Below are 25,897 nucleotides of genomic sequence, written 5' to 3' on the forward strand. Positions count from 1 at the left end.
CTAAACCAAACTAGTGGTCTGGCTGATGTATGGTGGATGAGTGAAGCCAAAAGAGGGCTGAGACCCATTCTTAGAGGAGAATGGCAAGGTCAATTGTGGTCTGACCAGTTTGATAATTCCACTGACCATTGTTGATGTTGTTGCTGAACAGCTGCTGAGTTCTGTAACCAGGGGACCTGAAAACATTCCATCCCATGGGAGACAAATGTTGTAGTGCTCCATGGACAGAGGATGTAGTTGACATACACTAACCTGTTGGGAGTGCCAGTGGGGATTCCTCATGAGTTTCAGGCCTTGGGTAGGAATGATGGACTCTGGCACTTACTACCTACTATGGGTCCAGCCATGGTGGATGCTGGACAGACTGCATGGATTAATTATATCTACTATGACCAACAGCGTTTTGTGAATTATCCGTGATGCACTCACTAGTATGTCTGAACAGCTTGAGGCCACATTTGGGGTTTCCAGACAGAATAGACTTGCCTTGAATATGCTTCTTGCCAGTCAGGGGGACGTATGCAAGATGTTCGGTAAACAATGTTGCACGTATATTCCTAATACCAGTCCAGATGATAGTTTTTAAACTTCACAATCTAAACAGTTATTCACTATCTGCTAAGATGAGGTCCACGGGGGTTGGAGGAGTCTGTTCTCTTGGCCTGGTTTGGTAAGTGCACTGGTAGGATGGTTACTGGATTTCTGACCTAATTCTTGTATTATTTGTTATTGATGTGATGTGCTCTTGCATCAGACCCCGTGTTTTAAGTATGTTACAGATGTGGTGAGGGCTTCAGGCATATGCCTTTTGCTTGATGCTCCAGTTGGCGATGCCGATACCATGCTTTCAGGGGAGGATGGGACTGACTGATGATGCACACATGGTTTGGAGTCCCTGGGTGGCAAGGAGCCCACTTGGTACAGGATAGAAGTAGCTGAGAGGACCAGATGGTTTCTAATAATTCTTTACTCTGTTTTCCATGACCAAAGTTTTATCCTGCATCTTACATGTCAATAACAATAAAGTTTTATCCTGTTTTTGATAAGTGACACCCTTGGGGGGAACAAAGGCATACAACAAAGGCATATATAACTTGTTATTAGTAATAAACTTTTATTATTTTCATGAAATGCTATGACTGCTGGAATAAAGGATAATTGAGTGACACCTAGCAGGAGTACAAAAAAGGGGGATCCAGTTGCTTTTATTGATTAAGCTTCTCCATTGTATGTCGTGTCCCATCTGGGATGGGAAGAGGGGGAAATTATTTTTCTTTGTGGGCCATTTCCGGATAGACATACCTAAGTTTAGGATATTTTTCCTTTTTTGGATTATGTCTTCGTTTTTGCTTGGAGTAATGTATCTGGACTATATCACATCTCTTAGGAGATGTGAAGAGAGGGTATCAGAAACTTTTTCCTGCTGGAAAAGCTGGCTAATGTGGACAATAATTTTTACTTTATTTTGAGCTGTTCTCCGCTCTGTTAAATGAGGGTTGTAAGCCAACTTAGTACATAGTGGGATTGAATGGAGAACATGATGGGAATACATATATATCTATTTCTGTTTAGTACCGTGCCTTATTTCATAGTCCCTTAGGGAGAAGTTTTTTTGTTTGTTTTTGTTTTTTTGTGTTGTGTCTGGATCTAGTTAGGTGGTGTCACGTCTCTGAGGAGACGTGAAGAGAGGGATTTGTTGGAATTGCTATTTAAGATGCAGGTGAAAAACTTACTGCTAATTACATGGCTACAACTCACAGTAAAGCCTGTGGGGTCCCCCACAGGATAGCTCCCACATTACACACATAATCTCCTTTTATTTTTAACCGAACACTGTGCCCGAAGAAGATCCTACGATGACGGACAGACAACTGAGCCAATGGCGGAAGACTACAGACTACAACCAGCTGAACCAATCCGGAGATCCGATCTTCCTAGGGTCAACCTACTTTCTGTGACGTATATAAGGGCTGTGCTGACTGTATACGCTCTCTCTGCCTGCTGTTCCAACACGAACTAACGGAAGAGCCGTATTTACGTGTACCAGATATTCTCCCTCTGAAATAAACTGTCGCTTGTCGTACAATTTTAACACCTGGTCTGAATCGATCCTTAACCGGCTCACCCTTCTAATATCCTTTTATCAACACTAGATAAGGTATATATAACCTAGATATACCTATACCTCTCTAGAGACAGCAGGAGTGGTAGAGAAACTCTTAATGATCGGCTATGAAAAGCCAACTGACATCTGAGGGTGCCCGTGTTTATGGCTTTGGGGAGGTACCTGGTAGGTTTGGTTCATTGATAATTTGTGTGAGATTGAGGGCATCAAGCTTAGATTGTAGGATGGCTGGGGTGTTATTAAGCATGTTCCAGTTTAGGTCGCCTAGCAGCACGAGCTCTGAAGATAGATGGGGGGCAATCCGTTCACATATGGTGTCCAGAGCACAGCTGGGGGCAGAGGGTGGTCTACTACATCCTCTGTTCAATGGTGAGAGACTTGTTTTTAGAGAGGTGGATTTTTAAAAGTAGAAGTTCAAATTGTTTGGGTACAGACCTGGATAGTAGGACAGTACTCTGCAGGCTGTCTTTGCAGTAGATTGCAACACCGCCCCCTTTGGCAGTTCTATCTTGTCTGAAAATGTTGTAGTTAGGGATGATCATTTCAGAATTTTTGGTGGTCTTCCTGATTCAGACACAGCAAGGACATCAGGGTTAGCAGAGTGTGCTAAAGCAGTGAATAAAACAAACTTAGGGAGGAGGCTTCTAATGTTAACATGCATGAAACCAAGGCTATTACGGTTACAGAAGTCATCAAAAGAGAGCAGATGGGGAATAGAAGTGGAGCTAGGCACTGCAGGGCCTGGATTCACCTCTACATCGCCAGAGGAACAGAGGAGGAGAAGAATAAGGGTACGGCTAAAATAAATGAGAATTGGTCGTCTAGAACGTCTGGAACAGAGAGTAAAAGGCGGTTTCTGGGGGCGATGAAATAGCTTCAAGGTATAATGTACAGACAAAGGTATGGTAGGATGTGAATACAGTGGAGGTAAACCTAGGTATTGAGTGATGAAGAGAGAGATATTGTCTCTAGAAACATCATTGAAACCAGGAGATGTCATTGCATGTGTGGGTTGTGGAACTAATAGGTTGGATAAGGTATAGTGAGCAGGACTAGAGGCTCTACAGTGAAATAAGCCAATAAACACTAACCAGAACAGCAATGGACAAGGCATATTGACATTAAGGAGAGGCATGCTTAATCAAGTGATGAAAAGGGTTCAGTGAATAGTGAGGTTGGTTGGGGTCACAGCGATTCAGACAGCTTGCCGGGCCATCGGTAGTAAGCTAGCATAGGATGGAGGTCTGTTTTTAGCCACCTCGTGCGTTTCCGTCGGTAGGATTAGCGGGGTTCCGTGTGGTAGAGGGGATCAATCCAATTCGCAAAAACATAGATATAGTTATAGAGGCCAAAGAAAGAAAAAAAAATGTACTGTTTGTGTACCTTCTCTTCTCAACTCACCATCACATACTGTTAATGTGGGGCAATGACAATCAATTGCAAATGAGTCTGACATAATGTCTCTTATCTCACCCCCACTAATGAGATGGGTGTGCCTGGCTGAGTCAGCGTACCATGAGTTTTAATGCTCAGAGGGAGACTGCAGTACGATTGGTGCTGGAGGGCAGGGATGCCTTCTTATTGGCTCTCAACCAATGGTGCAATTTTTTATTTATTTTTTCCGCGTTGTTCATAACTTGTTTTGTACATAATATTGCTGCTGTGAGTGAAAATAGATTCTGGATGTCAGAACTTCTCACCTTAAACTGGAAGAAGAGTTATTTTTCAATGAGTCGGACTACGACCAGGCCCAGATCCCTGCTATTTGCTGAAAAAGGAAACAGATTTTGTGGAAAGAGATCTGGGTGCCTTGCAAGGATCAAGCGATGAGTGGCTAACCTGCCCTTGCCTTCTATCCTGCTAGCTAATGTTCAATAGCTGGAAAATAAATGGGACGAGCTGAAAGCACATATATCCTACCAACGGGACATTAAAACCTGTAATATTCTATGTTTCACCGAATCATGGCTGAACAACGACATTAAAAACAACAGCTGGTGGGTTATACTATCGGCAGGATAGAACAGCAGCCTCTGGTAAGACATGGGGCTGGGGGCCTATGCATATATGTGAACATACAGCTGGTGGGTTATACTATCGGCAGGACAGAACAGCAGCCTCTGGTAAGACACGGGGCGGGGGCCTATGTTATACACTCTATCGGCAGGACAGAACAGCAGCCTCTGGTAAGACACGGGGCGGGGGCCTATGTTATACACTCTATCGGCAGGACAGAACAGCAGCCTCTGGTAAGACACGGGGCGGGGGCCTATGTTATACACTCTATCGGCAGGACAGAACAGCAGCCTCTGGTAAGACACGGGGCGGGGGCCTATGCATATATGTGAACATACAGCTGGTGGGTTATACTATCGGCAGGACAGAACAGCAGCCTCTGGTAAGACACGGGGTGGGGGCCTATGTTATACACTCTATCGGCAGGACAGAACAGCAGCCTCTGGTAAGACACGGGGTGGGGGCCTATGTTATACACTCTATCGGCAGGACAGAACAGCAGCCTCTGGTAAGACATGGATATATGTGAACAACAGCTGGTGCACAATATCTAAGGAAGTCTTGAGATTTTGCTCACCTGAGGTAGAGTACCTCATGATAAGCTGTAGACCACACTATCTACCTAGAGAGTTTTCATCTGTATATTTCGTAGCTGGCTACATACCACCACAGACCGATGCTGGCACTAAGACCGCACTCAATGAGCTGTATTCCAAACAGGAAAACGCTCATCCAGAGGCGGTGCTACATCTCGGCCCCCACGTCCATTTGGAGACCATAATCTGGGGAGTTTTCGATTCATTCAGTCAGTTTCCTCTTGATTGCTAGCTATAGCATCAATTCTTAGTTTCAGTGTTATTTGACGACATGTATGGATGTGAGTTTCTGTACCTCTGCCTCTCCACACATTGTTTTCACCATATCAACTGCGGCCGGGAATATCAAATTGTCTGCAATAGTTGTGTGATTTCGTAGCCCAGCCATTCACCTTGGGAATGACTCGTGTGCAACTCAATATTACGTATTCCTAATTTTTAGTATACCCAATGTACGCTAGCACTGCTCCCCAATGACGTCAAAGGAGGCTGCTGTTTTCTCCGAACCAATTGTGCCATTGTGTGTTTTATTTTGCTTTATTCATAACTTATTTTGTACATAATGTTTCTGTCACCGTCTCTTATGACCTGAAAAGAGATTCTGGACATCAGGACAGTGATTACTCACCTCGTACTGGACAAAGATGTTTTCTTTAATGAGTCGGACGCAAAGGCTTTACTTCAGACACCCTACAAGGCCCAAATCCCCGTCATTACCATGAAGAAGAGATGGAGATATCGGGGACGTAGGTCGGGGTGCCTTGTAAGGATCCGACGGTGACTGGGTAATCTGCCTCTACCATCAGTCCTATTAGCCAACGTACAATCGGATAACAAAATAGACAAACTACAGTACGATCACAAATATCATATACAGCTAGTGGGTTATACACTCCATCGGTAGGAGAGAACAGCAGCCTCTGGTAAGACAAGGGGTCTATGCATATATATAAACAACAGCTGGTGCACAATATCTAATAATTAGGAAGTCTCAAGGTTTTGCACGCCTGAGGTAGAGTATCTCATGATAAGACCATCTATATTTTTCGTAGCTGTCTACATACCACCAGAGACCGATGCTGGCACTAAAATCTCGCTCAAAGGCTTTAACGCAGGGAAACTTAAATCTGTTTTACCTCATTTCTACCAACATCTTAAATGTGCAACCAGAGGAGAAAAAAGAACACGAGACCATCTTTACTCCGCACACAGAGACGTGTACAAAGCTCTCCCTCGCCCTCCATTTGGCAAATCTGACCATAATTCTATCCTCCTGATTCCAGTTTACAAGCAAAAACTAAAGCATGAAGCACCAGTGACTCGGGCAATAAAGAAGTGGTCAGATGACACGGATGCTAAACTACAGGACTGTTTTGCAGCACAGACTGGAATATGTTCTGGGATTCCTCCGATGGCATTGAGGAGTACATCACATCAGTCACTGGCTTATCAATAAGTGCATCGATGATGTCGTCCCCACAGTGACTGTCCGTAAATATCTCAACCAGAAGCCATGGATTACAGGCAACATTTGCCCTGGGCTAAAGGGTAGAGCTGCCGCTTTCAAGGAATGGGACTCTAACCCGGAAGCTTTTATGAAATCCCGCTATGCCCTCTAACAAACCATCAAACTGGCAAAGCATCAATACAGGACTATGATTGAATCCTACTACACCGGCTTCGACACTCGTTGGATGTGGCAGGACTCGCAAGCTATACCAGGTGGTGTCAGAGGAAGGCCCTAAAAATGGCCAAACTCTCACCCTAGTCATAGACTGTTCTCTCTGCTACCGCACAGCAAGTCTAGGTCCAAGAGGCTTCTTAACAGCTTCTTCCGCAAGCCATAAGTCTCCTGAACAGCTAATCAAATGGCCACCCAGACTATTTGCCTCTTTTACACTGCTGCCACTCTCTGTTTATTATCTATGCGTAGTCACTTTAACTCTTCCTACATGTACATATTACCAGAAATGATCTCGACTAACCGGTGGCCCCACGCATTGACTCGATACCGGTACCCCCTGTATATAGCCTCCACATTGACTCTGTACCGGTACCCCCTGTATATAGCCTCCACATTGACTCGATACCGGTACCCCCTGTATATAGCCTCCACATTGACCCTGTACCGGTACCCCCTGTATATAGCCTCCACATTGACTCTGTACCGGTACCCCCTGTATATAGCCTCCACATTGACCCTGTACCGGTACCCCCTGTATATAGCCTCCACATTGACTCTGTACCGGTACCCCCTGTATATAGCCTCCACATTGACTCTGTACCGGTACCCCCTGTATATAGCCTCCACATTGACTCTGTTCCGGTACCCCCTGTATATAGCCTCCACATTGACTCTGTGTACCCCCTGTATATAGCCTCCACATTGACTCTGTACCCGGTACCCCTGTATATAGCCTCCACATTGACTCTGTACCGGTACCCCTGTATATAGCCTCCACATTGACTCTGTACCGGTACCCCCTGTATATAGCCTCCACATTGACTCTGTACCGGTACCCCCTGTATATAGCCTCCACATTGACTCTGTACCGGTACCCTGTATATAGCCCCACATTGACTCTGTATACACCCCTGTATATAGCCTCCACATTGACTCTGTACCGGTACCCCCTGTATATAGCCTCCACATTGACTCTGTACCGGTACCCCCTGTATATAGCCTCCACATTGACTCTGTACCGGTACCCCCTGTATATAGCCTCCACATTGACTCTGTACCGGTACCCCCTGTATATAGCCTCCACATTGACTCTGTACCGGTACCCCTGTATATAGCCTCCACATTGACTCTGTACCGGTACACCCTGTATATAGCCTCCACATTGACTCTGTACCGGTACCCCCTGTATATAGCCTCCACATTGACTCTGTACCGGTACCCCCTGTATATAGCCTCCACATTGACTCTGTACTGTAATACCCTGTATATAGCCTCCACATTGACTCTGTACCGTAACACCCTGTATATAGCCTCCACATTGACTCTGCACCAGTACCCCCTGTATATAGCCTCCACATTGACTCTGTACCGGTACCCCCTGTATATAGCCTCCACATTGACTCTGTACCGTAACACCCTGTATATAGCCTCCACATTGACTCTGATACCGGTACCCCCTGTATATAGCCTCATTATTGTATTTTTTTTGTTGCTTTAGTTAATTTATTAAATATTTTCTTAACTCTATTTATTTAAAACTGCATTGTTGTTTAAGGGCTTGTCAGTAAGCATTTCACTGTACATACACCTGTTGTATTCGGCGCATGTGACAAATACAATTAGATTTGATTCGATTTTTGGCGGTAAATGCAATTTTTATTTATTTTTTTAAAACATTTTTTATCATTATATATATATATATATATTTAATTAACATAAACATAACAGCCAGAAAGAAATTATAAGAAAATAAAACTAATACACATTTATATCAATACAGACATGTAGCGAATACATTTTTTTAAACATTTTATTTTGTATACGTTTTAACGACTCTAAATAGTTTTCCAAATCAGATTTTAAAAAAATTAAAGATAAGGGGCTTTTTCTTCATACATTTTGATTTGTGTATGAAACATTTTCCTAATAAAATAAAGAGATTTATGACATACTCACGTTCAATTGTGGAATCAGTGTAGTAAAATAATATGTCAAACTTAGAAATGTCAATGGTTGTATGCAATTTGAGGCCAAGATATAGTTTTACATCAGTCCAGAACAATTCACTATATAAACAATGACAGAATAAGTGTTCAATCGATTCAATTTCTAGTTCACAAAAAAACTGAATTCACTGGTAACATCAGGTATATATATATATATTTAGAAATCAAGCTATTACACGGATAGAATCTATGGATAATCTTAAAGGAGATCTCCATAATTGTGTGAAGTGAGCCAAGCACGGTGCCAGTTTACATCAAACGATGAAGCCCAACAAAATATCGCAGAGGGAATAGACTTCCTGTAGAAAATATCCCTTAATTAAACGATTGTTGAATTTCGTATCTAGCAGACCAATGCCTTTCACCTGGATATCGCTTACAATAGGAGATATTCCAAAATATGCATTATTCTGAAGTACATTTTCTATCCCACTAGGTATAGCTTTAATAACAGTGTCATATTCCTTGCTTGAAACCTCAAAGTTGTATCTTTACATAAATTCTCCCCGTGTAAATAGATTCCCACTAATATTAACTAATTGTTAACTTAATATTAATAATAACTAATTGGCTGACAATGTTCAAACTTCAGGAAAATGTAGACATCGTCCATCGTTTGGGACTTAAGGATCAAGACAAGAGACCGAGGACAACCATCATCCGGTTCACCAACAGATCTACACGGGATCTTCTCTGGAGGCGAGCGAAGAACTGTGAATTCCTCATCAAGCAAAAATTGAGGTTTACGGAGAATCTGACCTCAGCAGACAGCAGACACAGTGACAATAGACACAGTGACAAGAGAGAAACTGTGGCCGATGGTGGCTGAAAGACAGGGAAAACTGCATTTATTTATCTGTGCAAGAGTGATCATCGATGGGAAACAAATGCGGCCAAATCAGAACATTGGAGTGAGAGGCGGAGTCTATCTCGGACAGAACTGTCAGGCCAAAAATAGAGGCGGAGTCTATCTACACTGACTATAGGTGAATAATGAGAAAAGGCTGACCTGAGAACTGGTAAACTCAACACTAACTATAGGTGAATAATGAGAAAAGGCTGACCTGAGAACTGGTAAACTCAACACTAACTATAGGTGAATAATGAGAAAAGGCTGACCTGAGAACTGGTAAACTCAACACTAACTATAGGTGAATAATGAGAAAAGGCTGACCTGAGAACTGGTAAACTCAACACTGGTAACTATAGGTGAATAACTGCTTATTGTAAAGTCTACACAATGTCTCCCCCTTGTGGGAGTAACAATACTTTGGTAACTTTATGACCAATAAGAGGATAATAATGGGATGGAAATCCTTTTGAGTTACAAGCTTATATTCACATAACAAGGTTGTTGGTTGAAGTTTATGCCTTTATCTCATTGTTCAATCAATGTCGGGGGTTATTCGTAATTTACTCAAACGTAAGGCTATTTTCCTGTAATGCAGACTTTTACTTTCTACAAGAGACTCATGCGTGTCCTTCCGATCTATCTTTTTGGAAAAATCAATGGGGTAACGATATCTGGTTATCATATGGCAACAACCACTCTGCAGGTGTAGCAGTTTTAAGAGGTGCATTTAAAGGGGAGGTCATCAGTAGTAAGACTCCCCACTCTGCAGGTGAAGCAGTTTTAAGAGGTACATTTAAAGGGAAGGTCATCAGTAGTAAGACTCCCCACTCTGCAGGTGTAGCAGTTTTAAGAGGTACATTTAAAGGGGAGGTCATCAGTAGTAAGACTCCCCACTCTGCAGGTGTAGCAGTTTTAAGAGGTGCATTTAAAGGGGAGGTCATCAGTAATAAGACTCCCCACTCTGCAGGTGTAGCAGTTTTAAGAGGTGCATTTAAAGGGGAGGTCATCAGTAGTAAGACTCCCCACTCTGCAGGTGTAGCAGTTTTAAGAGGTGCATTTAAAGGGAAGGTCATCAGTAATAAGACTCCCCACTCTGCAGGTGTAGCAGTTTTAAGAGGTGCATTTAAAGGGGATTAAAGGGGAGGTCATCAGTAGTAAGACTCCCCACTCTGCAGGTGTAGCAGTTTTAAGAGGTGCATTTAAAGGGGAGGTCATCAGTAGTAAGACTCCCCACTCTGCAGGTGAAGCAGTTTTAAGAGGTGCATTTAAAGGGGAGGTCATCAGTAGTAAGACTCCCCACTCTGCAGGTGTAGCAGTTTTAAGAGGTGCATTTAAAGGGGAGGTCATCAGTAGTAAGACTCCCCACTCTGCAGGTGTAGCAGTTTTAAGAGGTGCATTTAAAGGGGAGGTCATCAGTAGAATGAAATAAAAAATAAGGATAGTTTTATTTGTATTATTTCTCCTTTCTTATTTTTATTGATCACACAAGTTATGGCACTTCATATAAATAAGGATAGTTTTAGGGGTATTCAGATACAAGACAAAGAGATCAAATGTTCACAATTGGCCGACGACACCACCATTTTCTTGAAAGATCATGCCTTCTCACATGTATCAGGTTTATCTCCGAATATTAGGTGCTATTCTTCTCTTAGGAGAATATAACAATACTCCAAGTGCAACTGTTGAGGATTTTGTAGCCTCAATACAATTAGAAGAAATTGACATTTTAAACTATAGCATGTTTATATAAGGAAACTATGTCAATATGTTACTATACCCACTGCTAAAATGTACTGGAATGCAGCCCTAGGACAAGATAACTGGAATACAGCCCTAGGACAAGGTAACTGGAATGCAGCCCTAGGACAAGGTAACTGGAACAATGTTTCGTTGTTGTCTGGTAAATGTTGTATCTAATAAGGTGACAGAAGTATCATACAAACTCATTAATAGAATCTACCCTGTAAAGACCTTTATCATACACAGATTCTAATTAGCTGTTGATAACAAATGTGTATTTTGTGGTTGTGACCCAGAGACTCTTCACCATTTATTTAGGGACTGCTCTTATGTCAGAAGATTTTGGATTTTGAAGATTTTATTTTAAAAGAAACGACTATTAATGTTAATTTGAAAGACTCTTTCATTGTTCATTTGTTTATCTTTCCTGGAAGATTCTTTGTCTATAAAATGAAGTGGGCAGAGAACAAACCCCTTTTCACATTATTTCAATTCTTCAGTAAATGTAAAAACAACAAAGCAATATGCACCACCTTCCAGACCCATATCAAACATCTCCAATCCAAAGTTAAATCTAGAATTGGCTTCCTATTTCGCAACAAAGCATCCTTCACTCATGCTGCCAAACATACCCTTGTAAAACTGACCATCCTACCAATCCTCGACTTTGGCGATGTCATTTACAAAATAGCCTCCAATACCCTACTCAACAAATTGGATGCAGTCTATCACAGTGCAATCCGTTTTGTCACCAAAGCCCCATATACTACCCACCATTGCGACCTGTACGCTCTCGTTGGCTGGCCCTCGCTTCATACTCGTCGCCAAACCCACTGGCTCCATGTCATCTACAAGACCCTGCTAGGTAAAGTCCCCCCTTATCTCAGCTCGCTGGTCACCATAGCATCTCCCACCTGTAGCACACGCTCCAGCAGGTATATCTCTCTAGTCACCCCCAAAACCAATTCTTTCTTTGGCCGCCTCTCCTTCCAGTTCTCTGCTGCCAATGACTGGAACGAACTACAAAAATCTCTTAAATTGGAAACACTTATCTCTCTCACTAGCTTTAAGCACCAACTGTCAGAGCATCTTACAGATTACTGCACCTGTACATAGCCCACCTATAATTTAGCCCAAACAACTACCTCTTTCCCAACTGTATTTTATTTATTTATTTATTTTGCTCCTTTGCACCCCATTATTTTTATTTCTACTTTGCACATTCTTCCATTGCAAAACTACCATTCCAGTGTTTTACTTGCTATATTGTATTTACTTTGCCACCATGGCCTTTTTTGCCTTTACCTTCCTTCTCACCTCATTTGCTCACATTGTATATAGACTTGTTTATACTGTATTATTGACTGTATGTTTGTTTTACTCCATGTGTAACTCTGTGTCGTTGTATGTGTCGAACTGCTTTGCTTTATCTTGGCCAGGTCGCAATTGTAAATGAGAACTTGTTCTCAACTTGCCTACCTGGTTAAATAAAGGTATAATAAATAAAATAAAATAAAAAGTATTTGAGAAATTGAAAATGAATCTCGATATGTAATATTTGTATTGCTTTTAATCTTTTTAAATGAATTTATCTTATTAACACTTTGTTCTAGCTAGCTATTTGTGTAGGTAGCTATCAAGTAAACGCAGGTTTATGTACTCTTGTTTGTATATTTCTGAGGGGTTTTGTATTTGTTGTGTTCATAATAAAATTAAATTATAATTAAAACAAATAAATAATATATATATATTTTTTTTAATTAAAAAATGATGACATGAAACTTCCGCTTTTCTTTTTTAGGCGGGCCGTATGACGTATTTCCTGTATTGTCTGCGACTGTCTGTCGCCAAACCCGCCCAAGTTCGAAAAAAAATATAAACATGTCGGGGAGAAGAGCACTTTGCAAAGATTCAAACGTGACATATGAAGTCACCGTCAACGATGGAGTTTATTCTGACTCAACCATCATTAAGGACAACTCTAAACAAGGGAAGTTCGTAGAAGACGACGATAGCGACCCACCGGTCGTCTTTTTCTGCGGGAGTTGCAAGTTGCCTGTCGGTGACTCGTTGTCTTGGGCTGGGAGTGAGGACGAAAAAAATCAAATACTCCTGAAACGTAAGTTGCTGGCGGACTACATTGTAGATCTGGATAGTGTGATAGCCTTGGTTGTGTCAGAATACAATGCATTTACTCATTGTCGTGTCTGTTTTGACACTGAACAATGGCATTGAGAAGTGCCCCGCTGCAGCGCCCGGCTTTCCCAGATGGCGAAACGAGGTTCAAATTGTATTTGTCATCTGCGCCGAATACAACAGATGTAGACTTGACCGTGAAGTATTTAACTTTACAATGGGAGTCCTTTCCCAACAATGCAGAGTTCATTAAAAATGCAGACATCGCTCCGTCCGACATTTCCTGGTTACTACAATTTGTAAAAAAAAAATGGCCTAATTTCATTTCTGTGACAAAACGAACAAGGATAGAGATGTGTAGAGAATCATTTGTACCTTAACTACTGTGAAATATATTTTCCTTCGTCCAAAATAATGTACTTTCAGCTGTTTTGAAACGGGTGTACAAAACCAAAAAGTAAAAAAGATGCTAAAAACGGAAGCTAATCGCGGGAAGCGTAGAAATAGTACCGCCTCTTAGACTTGCTTTCAATGACACATCTGTAACACACTTATGTGAATTTGTTCTGGTCTCCTTATTAAAGAAAAATGACTTTGCAGATTAGAAATACCATGAATAGAACTAACATTCGTTAGAATCAGAGCGGTTTGTTCTACATAATACGTTTTTGGTCCCCGAAGACTGATGTCGGACGAGCCGTGCTGCGTTCAGAAGGGCTGTCTAACTTCCAGGTACAAATGTATTTATTAAGAATCCTCATTCGCTGTTGCCGCAGGAGGAACATTGTCCGAGGTTGAGATGTGTCTGTTACTTGAACCCTGTGAAGCATTTATTTGGGTTGCTATTTCTGAGGCTGTTCACTCTAATGAACTTATTCCTCTGCAGCAGAAGTAACTCTTGGGTCTTTCTTTCCTGTGGCGGTCCTCATGAGAGCCAGTTTCATCGTAGCGCTTGATGGTTTTTGTGACTGCACTTGTAGGAACTTTCAAAGTTGTTTACATTATCAGGATTAACTGACGGTGTCCACATTTTTGTCCGTCCTCCTGCTGAATGCAGCCCGGCTTGTCCGAAGTCATCGGTCCCTATGAAAGTAGCCACAACGGTGGAATTTGCTGTTTCCTTCAAAATAAAAGTCCCTCTCCCACTTTGATTGGTCACATGTGCAGAATACCGTGGGTGTGGATTTAAGCATCAAATGCTTGCTTACGAGCCCTTCCCAAGGATGCAACGTTAGAGAAATATTAACATAGTTCCATTCTTGTGTATTCTATGTACAGGGAGTACCAACTGAACCAGTGGAATTATGCCATATTTGGGCTAAGTACTGCTAAACAAGGTTGGAATGTTGCATCGTTTAAAATTACAATTCGTTTGACAACAAAACAACTGTTAGTCCCACAGTGGATGTATTGGACTGTAATTGCATCGAGGGCGTACTTAGTACCTTTTGCAGGTATTCAGACCCTTTCACTTTAGTCCACATTTTTGTTACTTTACAAATTTAATTTAAAATATATTACATTTTTAAAAATAATCTGAAATCTACACACATAAGGACAAAGCAAAAAAACACTTTTTTTGGGAAATGTTTGCAAATGTATTACAAATAAACAACAGATACCTTATTTATAGACTCTAAATTGAGCTCAGGTGCATCTTGTTTCCATTGATCATCCTTGATGTTTCTATAACTTGGAGTCCACCTGTGGTAAATTCAATTGATTGGACATGATTTGGAAAGGCACACAACTGTCTAGATAGATATTTTCATAAAATTAACAAAATTCTAAACCTGTTTTTGCTTTGTCATTATTGGGTATTGTGTGTAGATTGAAGAGAAACCTATTTATTCACATTTTGGTACAAGGCTTTAACCTAAACAAAATGTGGAAAAAGTCAAGAGGTCTGAATCCTTTCCGAAGGCAGTGTTTATGAACCGTACAGCCCATTTCATGTGTAAAATCCATAGGTATCAGCCTGCTCAGTAACACCCACAGTACACTACTATGTAGAGTTCACACACACATTACTGTCTTAGTTCTATTGCAGGTCTCTGTAACTACTGTGCAATTAGCCTTATTAGCTCGGAATGATCAATACACGTAATACATTGACTGGTGAGCTAATGCAGTGGGTGTAATCACTTTGGTGATGCCTGTCCTACCTACTCGAGGGGGGGGGGTTAGTTAATCTAGTTGCCTGCCCTACTCAGTGGGTTAGTTAATCTAGTTGGTGATGCCTGTCCTATGCAGTGGGTTAGTTAATCTAGTTGGTGACCCCTGCCCTACTCAGTGGGTTAGTTAATCTAGTTGGTGACCCCTGTCCTACTCAGTGGGTTAGTTAATCTAGTTGGTGATCCTGCCCTACTCAGTGGGTTAGTTAATCTAGTTGGTGATGCCTGTCCTATGCAGTGGGTTAGTTAATCTAGTTGGTGATCCCTGCCCTACTCAGTGGGTTAGTTAATCTAGTTGGTGACCCCTACCCTACTCAGTGGGTTAGTTAATCTAGTTGGTGATCCCTGTCCTACTCAGTGGGTTAGTTAATCTAGTTGGTGATCCCTGCCCTACTCAGTGGGTTAGTTAATCTAGTTGGTGACCCCTGCCCTACTCAGTGGGTTAGTTAATCTAGTTGGTGATCCTACCCTACTCAGTGGGTTAGTTAATCTAGTTGGTGACCCCTGTCCTACTCAGTGGGTTAGTTAATCTAGTTGGTGACCCCTGCCCTACTCAGTGGGTTAGTTAATCTAGTTGGTGATCCCTGTCCTACTCAGTGGGTTAGTTAATCTAGTTGGTGATCCCTGCCCTACTCAGTGGGTTAGTTAATCTAGTTGGTGACCCCTGCCCTACTCAGTGGGTTAGTTAATCTAGTTAGTGACGCCTGCCCTACTCAGTGGGTTAGTTAATCTAGTTGGTGACTCCTGCCCTACTCAGTAGGTTAGTTCATCTAGTTGGTGACCCCTGCCCTACTCAGTGGGTTAGTTAATCTAGTTGGTGACCCCTGCCCTACTCAGTGGGTTAGTTAATCTAGTTGGTGATCCCTGCCCTACTCAGTGGGTTAGTTAATCTAGTTGGTGACCCCTGTCCTACTCAGTGGGTTAGTTAATCTAGTTAGTGACGCCTGCCCTACTCAGTGGGTTAGTTAATCTAGTTGGTGACCCCTGCCCTACTCAGTAGGTTAGTTAATCTAGTTGGTGATCCCTGCCCTACTCAGTGGGTTAGTTAATCTAGTTGGTGACCCCTACCCTACTCAGTGGGTTAGTTAATCTAGTTAGTGACCCCTGTCCTACTCAGCGTATGTGAATTGACACTATAATCTCGCACGTGAAGTTCGACTCCGTTTTGGGATTTCAGTTTTAATCATTTATAGAACGTTTTTACAGTGATACTGTTCCGTGTGCCACCCTGTTCCGTGTGCCACCCTGTTCCGTGTGCCACCGCGAGGGGTACTTGATGAAAATGGCAAGACCACAAACACATCTTTGATCAGGCTATTGTCTAAGGACAAGACAGATTGATTTCCTAATTAGATATTGTTCTCCCCATTTCCCAAAGAGACTGAACAATTCCCTCTTTTTATATTGCAGGTGTCAGTGACAATGTTTTGGTTGGCAAAGAAACTCACTTCTCCGGTACCTGTAAGAAGGATCTAGGCTGGTAAGTCGGAGCGTATGTCTGTTAGCGTATGTCTGTTAGCGTATGTCTGTTAGCGTATGTCTGTTAGCGTACGTCTGTTAGCGTACGTCTGTTAGCGTACGTCTGTTAGCGTACGTCTGTTAGCGCACGTCTGTTAGCGAGCGTCTGTTAGCTTCGAGAGTGGCTGTTGTCGATGTGTTCCTGGTTCGAGCCCAGGTAGGACTTCAAGCCTATCAACTCGCGTGATGAGGTTGGTGTAACCGATGTGAAATAGCTAGCTGTTAGTGGCGTGCGCGCTAATAGCGTTTCAAACGTCACTTGTTGTAACTTTAATGTGTTAGAGTTAATGTTTAAGTTTATTATTTGAGATATTTCTTTAGATTTATTTGCATATGTAATTGTATTGGGTTGTGTTGAATTATGCTTTTTGACTGCAAGTCCCACAATGCCTTGCGAGAGGAATGAGTGATAACGCGCCAATTATGAGCAGGTGCAGGTGATTGTAGCTGACTTTCCGACAGCATCTTACCTGCATTGCTCTGTACCAAAACCATTGTTGTTAAATGTAACGTAAACAAGTATTCTTACTAAAAGAAGCTTTCGTATCAAACCCGTCATTACTAAGAAGTTAGTTAATCTAAAATCACTCCCTCTGAGACTAGGAGTGGTTGTTCCCCTTGCTCTGCATGGGTAACGCTGCTTCGAGGGTGGCCTTTGTCGATGTGTTCCTGGTTCGAGCCCAGGGAGGAGCGTGGAGAGGGACGGAAGCTATATTGTTACACAATACATAGTATATATATATATATAAATAAAAACATCCAATAGTCAAAGGTTAATGAAGTACAAACGGTATAGAGGGACATAGTCCTATAATAACTACAACCTAAAACTTCTCACCTGGGAATATTGAAGACTCATGTTAAAAGGAACCACCAGCTTTCATATGTTCTCATGTTCTGAGCAAGGAACTGAAACGTTAGCTTTCTTACATGGCACATATTGCACTTTTACTTTCTTCTTCAACACTTTGTTTTTGCATTATTAAAACCAAATTGAACATATTTCATTATTTATTTGAGGCTAAAATTAATTTGTATTGATGTATTATATTAAGCGTTCGTTCAGTATTGTTGTAATTGTCATTATTACAAATACATTTGAAAAAATCGTCCGATCGGTATCGGCTTTTTTTTGGTCCCCCAATAATCGGTATCGGCTTTTTTTTGGTCCCCCAATAATCGGTATCGGCTTTTTTTTGGTCCCCCAATAATCGGTATCGGCGTTGAAAAATCATAATCGGTCGACCTTTAGTTAGAATGGTGGAACCCGGTCCTATAGGGTTAGAATGGTGGAACCCGCTCCTGTAGGGTTAGAATGGTGGAACCCGCTCCTGTAGGGTTAGAATGGTGGAACCCGCTCCTGTAGGGTTAGAATGGTGGAACCCGCTCCTGTAGGGTTAGAATGGTGGAACCCGCTCCTGTAGGGTTAGAATGGTGGAACCCGCTCCTGTAGGGTTAGAATGGTGGAACCCGCTCCTGTAGGGTTAGAATGGTGGAACCCGCTCCTGTAGGGTTAGAATGGTGGAACCCGCTCCTGTAGGGTTAGAATGGTGGAACCCGCTCCTGTAGGGTTAGAATGGTGGAACTATATTACATGGATTTATTGTGATGGTGTAGACTATATTACATGGATTTATTGTGATGGTGTAGACTATATTACATGGATTTATTGTGATGGTGTAGACTATATTACATGGATTTATTGTGATGGTGTAGACTATATTACATGGATTTATTGTGAAGGTGTAGGTAGACTATATTACATGGATTTATTGTGATGGTGTAGACTATATTACATGGATTTATTGTGAAGGTGTAGACTATATTACATGGATTTACTAGACTTTTTAAAATGTAGATGTTCCTCAGGACTGCATCAGTGTCCTGTGGGCTGTGTGGAAGAGGAGATGATAAATGTGTTTGTGTATTGACTGTCAATTTCCCGAGAGACAATGCTTGAAAATCACCGGCTGATGACATTTGTGACGCCACAGCCCTACCTCGACTTACTGACCATTCTGGCATTCCCCTGTTACAGCCTGAAAGTCCCCCTGACCTGTCGTGTGATATTCCCCCCTGACCTGTCATGTGATATCCCCCTCCCCTGACCTGTCGTGTGATATTCCCCCTCCCCCTGACCTGTCGTGTGATATTCCCCCTCCCCTGACCTGCAGTGTGATATTCCCCCTGACCCTCCCCCTGACCTGTCGTGTGATATTCCCCCCTGACCTGTTGTGTGATATTCCCCCTGACCTGCAGTGTGATATTCCCCTGACCCCCCTGACCTGCAGTGTGATATTCCCCCCTGACCTGACCAGTGTGATATTCCCCCCTGACCTGTTGTGTGATATCCCCCCCTGACCTGCAGTGTGATATTCCCCCCTGACCTGTCGTGTGATATTCCCCCTGACCTGTCGTGTGATATTCCCCCCCTGACCTGTCGTGTGATATTCCCCCCCTGACCTGTCGTGTGATATTCCCCCCTGACCTGCAGTGTGATAATCCCCCCGACCTGCAGTGTGATATTCCACCCCCCTGACCTGTCGTGTGATATTGACCTGCTGATATCCCCCTGACCTGCAGTGTGATATTCCCCCTGACCTGCAGTGTGATATCCAATTTGTAAGTCGCTCTGGATAAGAGCGTCTGCTAAATGACGTAAATGTAAATATTCCCCCCCCCTGACCTGTCGTGTGATATTCCCCCCCCCCCCCCCCCTGTTACAGCCTGAAAGTCCACCTGACCTGCCGTGGCTGCAGCTCTCTGCTTGGCATGGTCTACATCTCTACACCCAGGAAACTGGACCACATCAGGTCTCTGTTCTGCCTCAATGTGACTGCCATAGAGAGGTGAGCGATGGGGGGGGGGGGGGGGGGGCAGCAGTCTGAGCAGGACTTAAACCAATGACTGATATAGTTGTAGTACTTATAGTGGGGGAATTTAAACATTGACTGTTAAATATTGGTGATTTTCACAATGTTTATGCAGCTCTGTGTTGTCCTGTTTTCATGGCAACGGGCCACAAATCTTGCTGCTGTGATTGGTACAGAAATGGGAGGTTATCGATGTTTATTTTTAATTTTTTATTGTTCATATTCTTTGTAGATCTGTGTGGAAATATGTATCTCTTAGTGTGGTCTCTCTCACACCGGCACACCATCACACAGCATCTCTGACACTCAAGATGACAAATCATGTTGCCAGTAGTAAACAGCCCCGCTAAAATATTTTTTAGATTCATTTACGAGACAATAGTTTGTCTATTCTGTTGGCTTTAAAAAAGTAATTTGTTTTGATGTAAAATCATTCTGCGGTCCGTGCAGCTATGTCCTGGGGTCTTCCAGTCAGCAGATGGCAGCAGTGAGCCCCAAGCAGCAGCCGGTCACTCTGGAGTACAGACAGGCTGTAGAGCGACAGCTGGATGAGGTAACCCTCTTTGAACTGTGAAGCTTCCCGTTAGTTCACTACTGTTGATCAGGGCGATCATGTCATGTGTGTTTGAAGAAGGTATTACTTGCAATGATCTCTTGTGGGAGTGGATTGGTTAAGACACACCCACATTAAACCACGCCTCTCAAAACATTAAACCACGCCTCCCTCAAAACACCCACACACATCAAACCACGCCTCCCTCAAAACACCCACCCACATTAAACCACGCCTCCCTCAAAACACCCACACACATCAAACCACGCCTCCCTCAAAACACCCACACACATCAAACCACGCCTCCCTCAAAACACCCACACACATCAAACCACGCCTCTCTCAAAACACCCACCCACATCAAACCACGCCTCCTAAAACACCCACCCACATCAAACCTCTTTACTAAAGTAATTTCATGCCATGCATTTATATTGAAGTGAAACTTCAGAGTTGTGCCCATTGATGAGGACATGTTGTCCGGGGGACATCTGGTCTGGTGGAGAGACATGCCAAACTGGGTCTTCGTTAGCCAATAGAGAGAGACCCGGGACATTGGCCTTCTGGTTCGTAGATTAAGCTGATTAACCAATCATCTCCCACAGCAACTTCCTCCTAACCTTCCCCGTGCCTCGCAGTCGTGTAATTCGCCAAAAAATGAAATGACAAGTACTTTACTCAGTACGTCAGTCCTATAGATCCCAGGCTTGACAAGCCAATCGTAGACACGAGGTTGATAGAGGAGTTGGCATGATGGCACACTGGTACTCAGGCTTGTCTTTGTCTGCTTAGTACCTGTGTTTGTCTTGGAGAAAAACGCACACTAGATGGTGGTGTTGCTCAGGAACGGCAGTCAGACACTCCTTGATACTGTACCAGCAGGAACAATAGAATGTCTGTTTATTTATTTCTGTGTGTGGGGGGGGGGGGGGGGTCCTGACTTAAGGTGTCCGCATGCTTCCCAGCTGAAACAGTTCGGCAGCGTTTGTGCATATATTATGATGACGTTTTGGGCCGGGGCTACGGGGCTCTGGCCGGGGCTACGGGGCTCTGGCTGGGGCTCTGGCCGGGGCTACGGGACTCTGGGCGGGGCTACGGGACTCTGGGCGGGGTTTTATCTGCTGTTCCGGCTCACACTTTTTTTTCTGGAGGTAAACTGAAGGTCTGAAACCGACGCCCCTTCGTCAGTGATTGGTCAACAGTGGGGATTCTTCAATCAAAGTCTTTGCATGAAAACAAGTTCTCTCGTTGAACTCTTTCATAGAAAAATACTTCACCAGTCGTCTTAGTTCGATGTCAAATTGTGTCACCTAAGATCTCTTCAGCAAAAATGTCAATTAATGGCCGATTTTTCTCGAGTTACAAGATCTTGGATTAATTCTATTTTGAAGAAGTGTATACCGACTACGGCGACTCAAAATGGACAAACTACTATTGCCGCTTTTTCCAGCCAAGGTGTTTTAATGCGAACAGACTCGTTAGACTCGACGCCAGCTGAACTCTGACCTGCTCAGACACTTGTTTCTTAATGTATTCTGTCTGAGAGGCAGAGATCATGTTTGGGTTTCCTTTACTCAGACACTTGTTTCTTAATGTATTCTGTCTGAGAGGCAGAGAGACCATGTTTTGGGTTTCCTTTACTCAGACACTTGTTTCTTAATGTATTCTGTCTGAGAGGCAGAGACCATGTTTTGGGTTTCCTTTACTCAGACACTTGTTTCTTAATGTATTCTGTCTGAGAGGCAGAGAGACCATGTTTTGGGTTTCCTTTACTCAGACACTTGTTTCTTAATGTATTCTGTCTGAGAGGCAGAGACCATGTTTGGGTTTTCCACCTTGTAAATTTAACGACTTCTCATCCTCTCCTTCCCTCCCTCTCTCCCTCTGTTCTCTATCCCCATCTGTATCTCCTCCTCTGTCCCCCTCCCTTCCTCCTCCTCCCTCCCTTCTCTCATCTCCTCCTCTGTCCTCCTCTCTTTCCCCCTCTCTAGATTAAGGCGGTGACTCTGTCTATGGGGCAGAGGTTGTTGGTGCTGGAGGGTGACCAGCAGAGTAAAAGTCAGATGTGATGATGCATCTTGACAGTGATGGACCACACTACGTCATGGGGGGGGGGGGGTCTCTCGTACGTACACACAGTACTAAGTAACTCAACCCTCCCTCCCCATGTCTATCTAAATCCCACTTTGCCCTCTACCCCCCCTTTGTTAGTTCTGATGGGGAACAAACAGCCACAACCTGTTTGTTCCACAAGGTTTAAACACCTCTATCACAATAAATGGCGCCCTATTCCTTATATAGTGCACTACTTTAGACCAGAGCCCTATGGAACCCTATTCCCTATATAGTGCACTACTTTAGACCAGAGCCCTATTGGGTTAATTATTGAAATAGGGTGCCATTTGTGATGAAGCTATTGTTCCCTCCAAGCGGTTTGTGGTTTATGTCAAGTTGAGACTGTTCTGTGTGTTAGAACTCATAGTTTGGATACTGTTAACTGTTTTCTGTGTTAGAACTCATAGTTTGGATACTGTTAAGTGTTCTCATAGATCATGTGACTCTAAACAAAGCATTCATGAATAGAAACATGTCCTGTTGTCTTAAAGATATGCTTCCATTCTCTTTGTCTATGATGGGAATTGTATTCAACATGGCGGTTTCCAGGACACAGATTTAATCTGGAATTAAAAGCATTTTCTGTTTCTGTTAAGTCCTTGACTGAGTTTAGTCTGCCCCAAAATGTTGAACCTAATTCCATCATAAATAGCTGGCTAACTGCTTGATCCTGCTTTGTAGTTTCCCCTACTGGACTTTTTATTTATTTTTTTTTTTTTTTACCTTTATTTAACTAGGCAAGTCAGTTAAGAACAAATTCTTATTTTCAATGACGGCCTAGGAACAGTGGGTTAACTGCCTGTTCAGGGGCAGAACGACAGATTTGTACCTTGTCAGCTCGGGGGTTTGAACTTGCAACCTTCCGGTTACTAGTCCAACGCTCTAACCACTAGGCTACCCTGCCACCCCAGGCTTGTGTCTGGGGGAAACCAGGCCTTTATATCCCCTACTGGACTAGGCTTGTGTCTGGGGGGAACCAGGCCTTTATATACCCTACTGGACTAGGCTTGTGTCTGGGGGGAACCAGGCCTTTATATACCCTACTGGACTAGGCTTGTGTCTGGGGGGAACCAGGCCTTTATATCCCCTACTGGACTAGGCTTGTCTGGGGGGAACCAGGCCTTTATATACCCTACTGGACTAGGCTTGTGTCTGGGGGGAACCAGGCCTTTATATTCCCTACTGGACTAGGCTTGTGTCTGGGGGAAACCAGGCCTTTATATCCCCTACTGGACCAGGCTTGTGTCTGGGGGATGGACTAGGCTTGTGTCTGGGGGGAACCAGGCCTTTATATACCCTACTGGACTAGGCTTGTGTCTGGGGGGAACCAGGCCTTTATATCCCCTACTGGACTAGGCTTGTCTGGGGGGAACCAGGCCTTTATATACCCTACTGGACTAGGCTTGTGTCTGGGGGGAACCAGGCCTTTATATCCCCTACTGGACTAGGCTTGTCTGGGGGGAACCAGGCCTTTATATACCCTACTGGACTAGGCTTGTGTCTGGGGGGAACCAGGCCTTTATATTCCCTACTGGACTAGGCTTGTCTGGGGGGAACCAGGCCTTTATATCCCCTACTGGACTAGGCTTGTGTCTGGGGGGAACCAGGCCTTTATATTCCCTACTGGACTAGGCTTGTGTCTGGGGGAAGCCAGGCCTTTAATTCAGACATCATTCAAGCTATTATTTTTCACTTTTATCAGTTCTTTGTTGTTCAAAGTGATTTATATAAATAAAGTTATATAAAACATGATTCCTTTTTGTTTTTGGTATTTTTATAGTTGACATTAGAAAGCAGTTTCTCAGGGACAGAAGCACGTGGGTAAGGGGGAGGGGCCGGGGATGTCTGGTGTTTACGTGTTTGCTCTCTATTTACCAACAACAGCCCTTGGAGCTGACCTCCCCCATCACCCTCCCCTCATGTTCCCTCCCCCACCACGCGGTTTCAGTGTGCTGCCATAACAACCGCTAGGTTCTAGAGGATGACGTGGTGGTCCAACCAGCTGTATCCGCCCGTATCCAGGGGCAGGTTGCTATGGTAATAAAAAAAGGGAGCGCGTGCTGTGTTTTGCTGAGCGCCCGTTACCATCTCACCAGTGATTTCCAAGGTGAAAAAAAGCCTGTAAGACAACACACACTCAGGGTGTAGGGGAGGAGTCTGGTCCGTCTCACCGAGCCTGACGGGCCTAATCCCTGTGGGTGTGTGAGATGGTGTTTTTAACCCCTCCCTGACTCCCCTCTCCATTCCTCAGGCTCTTATCACTCTATTGCCGGGTAAAAACACACAACATTATCTGTCCGGACACGTGGTCTTTGTTCCCAGCAGGACATCTTTTTCTGTTCCCCCAGTAGAGGCTGAGTTGTCTGGGTACAGGCCAGCTGGTGGAGAGGGGTGCTGGTGGAGAGGGGTGCTGGTGGAGAGGGGTGCTGGTGGAGAGGGGTGCTGGTGGAGAGGGGTGCTGGTGGAGAGGCCAGCTGGTGGAGAGGCCAGCTGGTGGAGAGGCCAGCTGGGGAGAGGGGTGCTGGTGGAGACAGCTGTTTCTGCTCCCCCAGTAGAGGCTGAGCTGTCTGGGTACAGGCCAGCTGGGGGCAGGGGAGCTGGTGGAGGGACCTGGATGTGATCTGTTACGACCTCATAGGGCATTAGGGAGGATTGTCTTGACTCCCTGGTTGGTTCTTTTGTTTGTTTTGATACATTGAATGGGAATAGTGTGAAACTTTAAACCATTTCTTTTTTTCTTTTTTTTTCTCCTGTTTCAGGAAGTGATGTCACTGAGTACTGCCTATATATATGTATAAATATATGTGTTTATGTATATGTGTATAAATATATGTATATGTGTATGTGTATATATGTGTATATGTGTATAAATATGTGTGTATATGTATATATGTGTATATGTATATATGTATATGTATATATGTGTATATGTATATGTATATATGTGTATATGTGTATGTGTATAAATATATGTATATGTGTATAAATATATGTGTATATGTATATGTGTGTATGTGTATATGTATATGTGTATATACATATATCCCCACCTGGGATATTGATGACTGATGAAGACGTAAGGGTCAAAACATTGTTAATAAATATCACCCGGGAGCACGAACAGCAGTGTGGCGTTCTACTTTCTGTTTTCCTGTTTGATTTGATTTGAGGGCCCATTAATCTGTGTGTGAGAGAGAGACACGTCAACAGCAACCTAAAGGAAAATCCTCTGCATTATCATTAACAGCAGACTCATATATTTCCTCAATGAAAACAATGTACTGAGCAAACGTCAAACTGTATTTTTACCTTACTGCTGTACGACCGACCACGGATTCACCCTGCACACCCTAATTGAAAAACAAACCAAAACAAAGACAGTCTTCTCATGCTTGACTTAAAAAAAAACTTTTGACTCAATTTGGAATGAGGGTCTGCTGTACAGATTGATGCAATGTGGTGTTTGGGAGGAGTAACATGACATAAAATCACATGTACACAAACA

General features: G+C 43.3%; 1 protein-coding gene across 1 annotated transcript; it reads left to right on the plus strand.

The window, feature by feature from the left end:
- The first annotated feature begins 12,853 nt into the window (after positions 1-12,853).
- Positions 12,854-25,513, plus strand: mis18a (MIS18 kinetochore protein A). The gene is made up of 5 exons (XM_065024016.1): positions 12,854-13,142; positions 16,744-16,813; positions 19,578-19,700; positions 20,175-20,277; positions 22,269-25,513. Exons 1-5 carry the CDS (start codon positions 12,905-12,907, stop codon positions 22,344-22,346), a joined length of 612 nt encoding a protein of 203 aa, XP_064880088.1. The 5' UTR covers positions 12,854-12,904; the 3' UTR covers positions 22,347-25,513.
- Positions 25,514-25,897: the final 384 nt, after the last annotated feature.

Source organism: Oncorhynchus nerka, linkage group LG10 (genome assembly GCF_034236695.1).
Source record: "Oncorhynchus nerka isolate Pitt River linkage group LG10, Oner_Uvic_2.0, whole genome shotgun sequence".
Taxonomy (NCBI): domain Eukaryota; kingdom Metazoa; phylum Chordata; class Actinopteri; order Salmoniformes; family Salmonidae; genus Oncorhynchus; species Oncorhynchus nerka.

Coding starts and splice junctions, on each gene's coding strand:
- mis18a (XM_065024016.1), top strand. CDS start 12,905: ATGTCGGGGAGAAGAGCACTTTGCAAAGATTCAAACGTGACATATGAA. Junction 13,143..16,743: donor AAATCAAATACTCCTGAAAC/GTAAGTTGCTGG, acceptor TTTATATTGCAG/GTGTCAGTGACAATGTTTTG. Junction 20,278..22,268: donor TAGAGCGACAGCTGGATGAG/GTAACCCTCTTT, acceptor CCCCCTCTCTAG/ATTAAGGCGGTGACTCTGTC.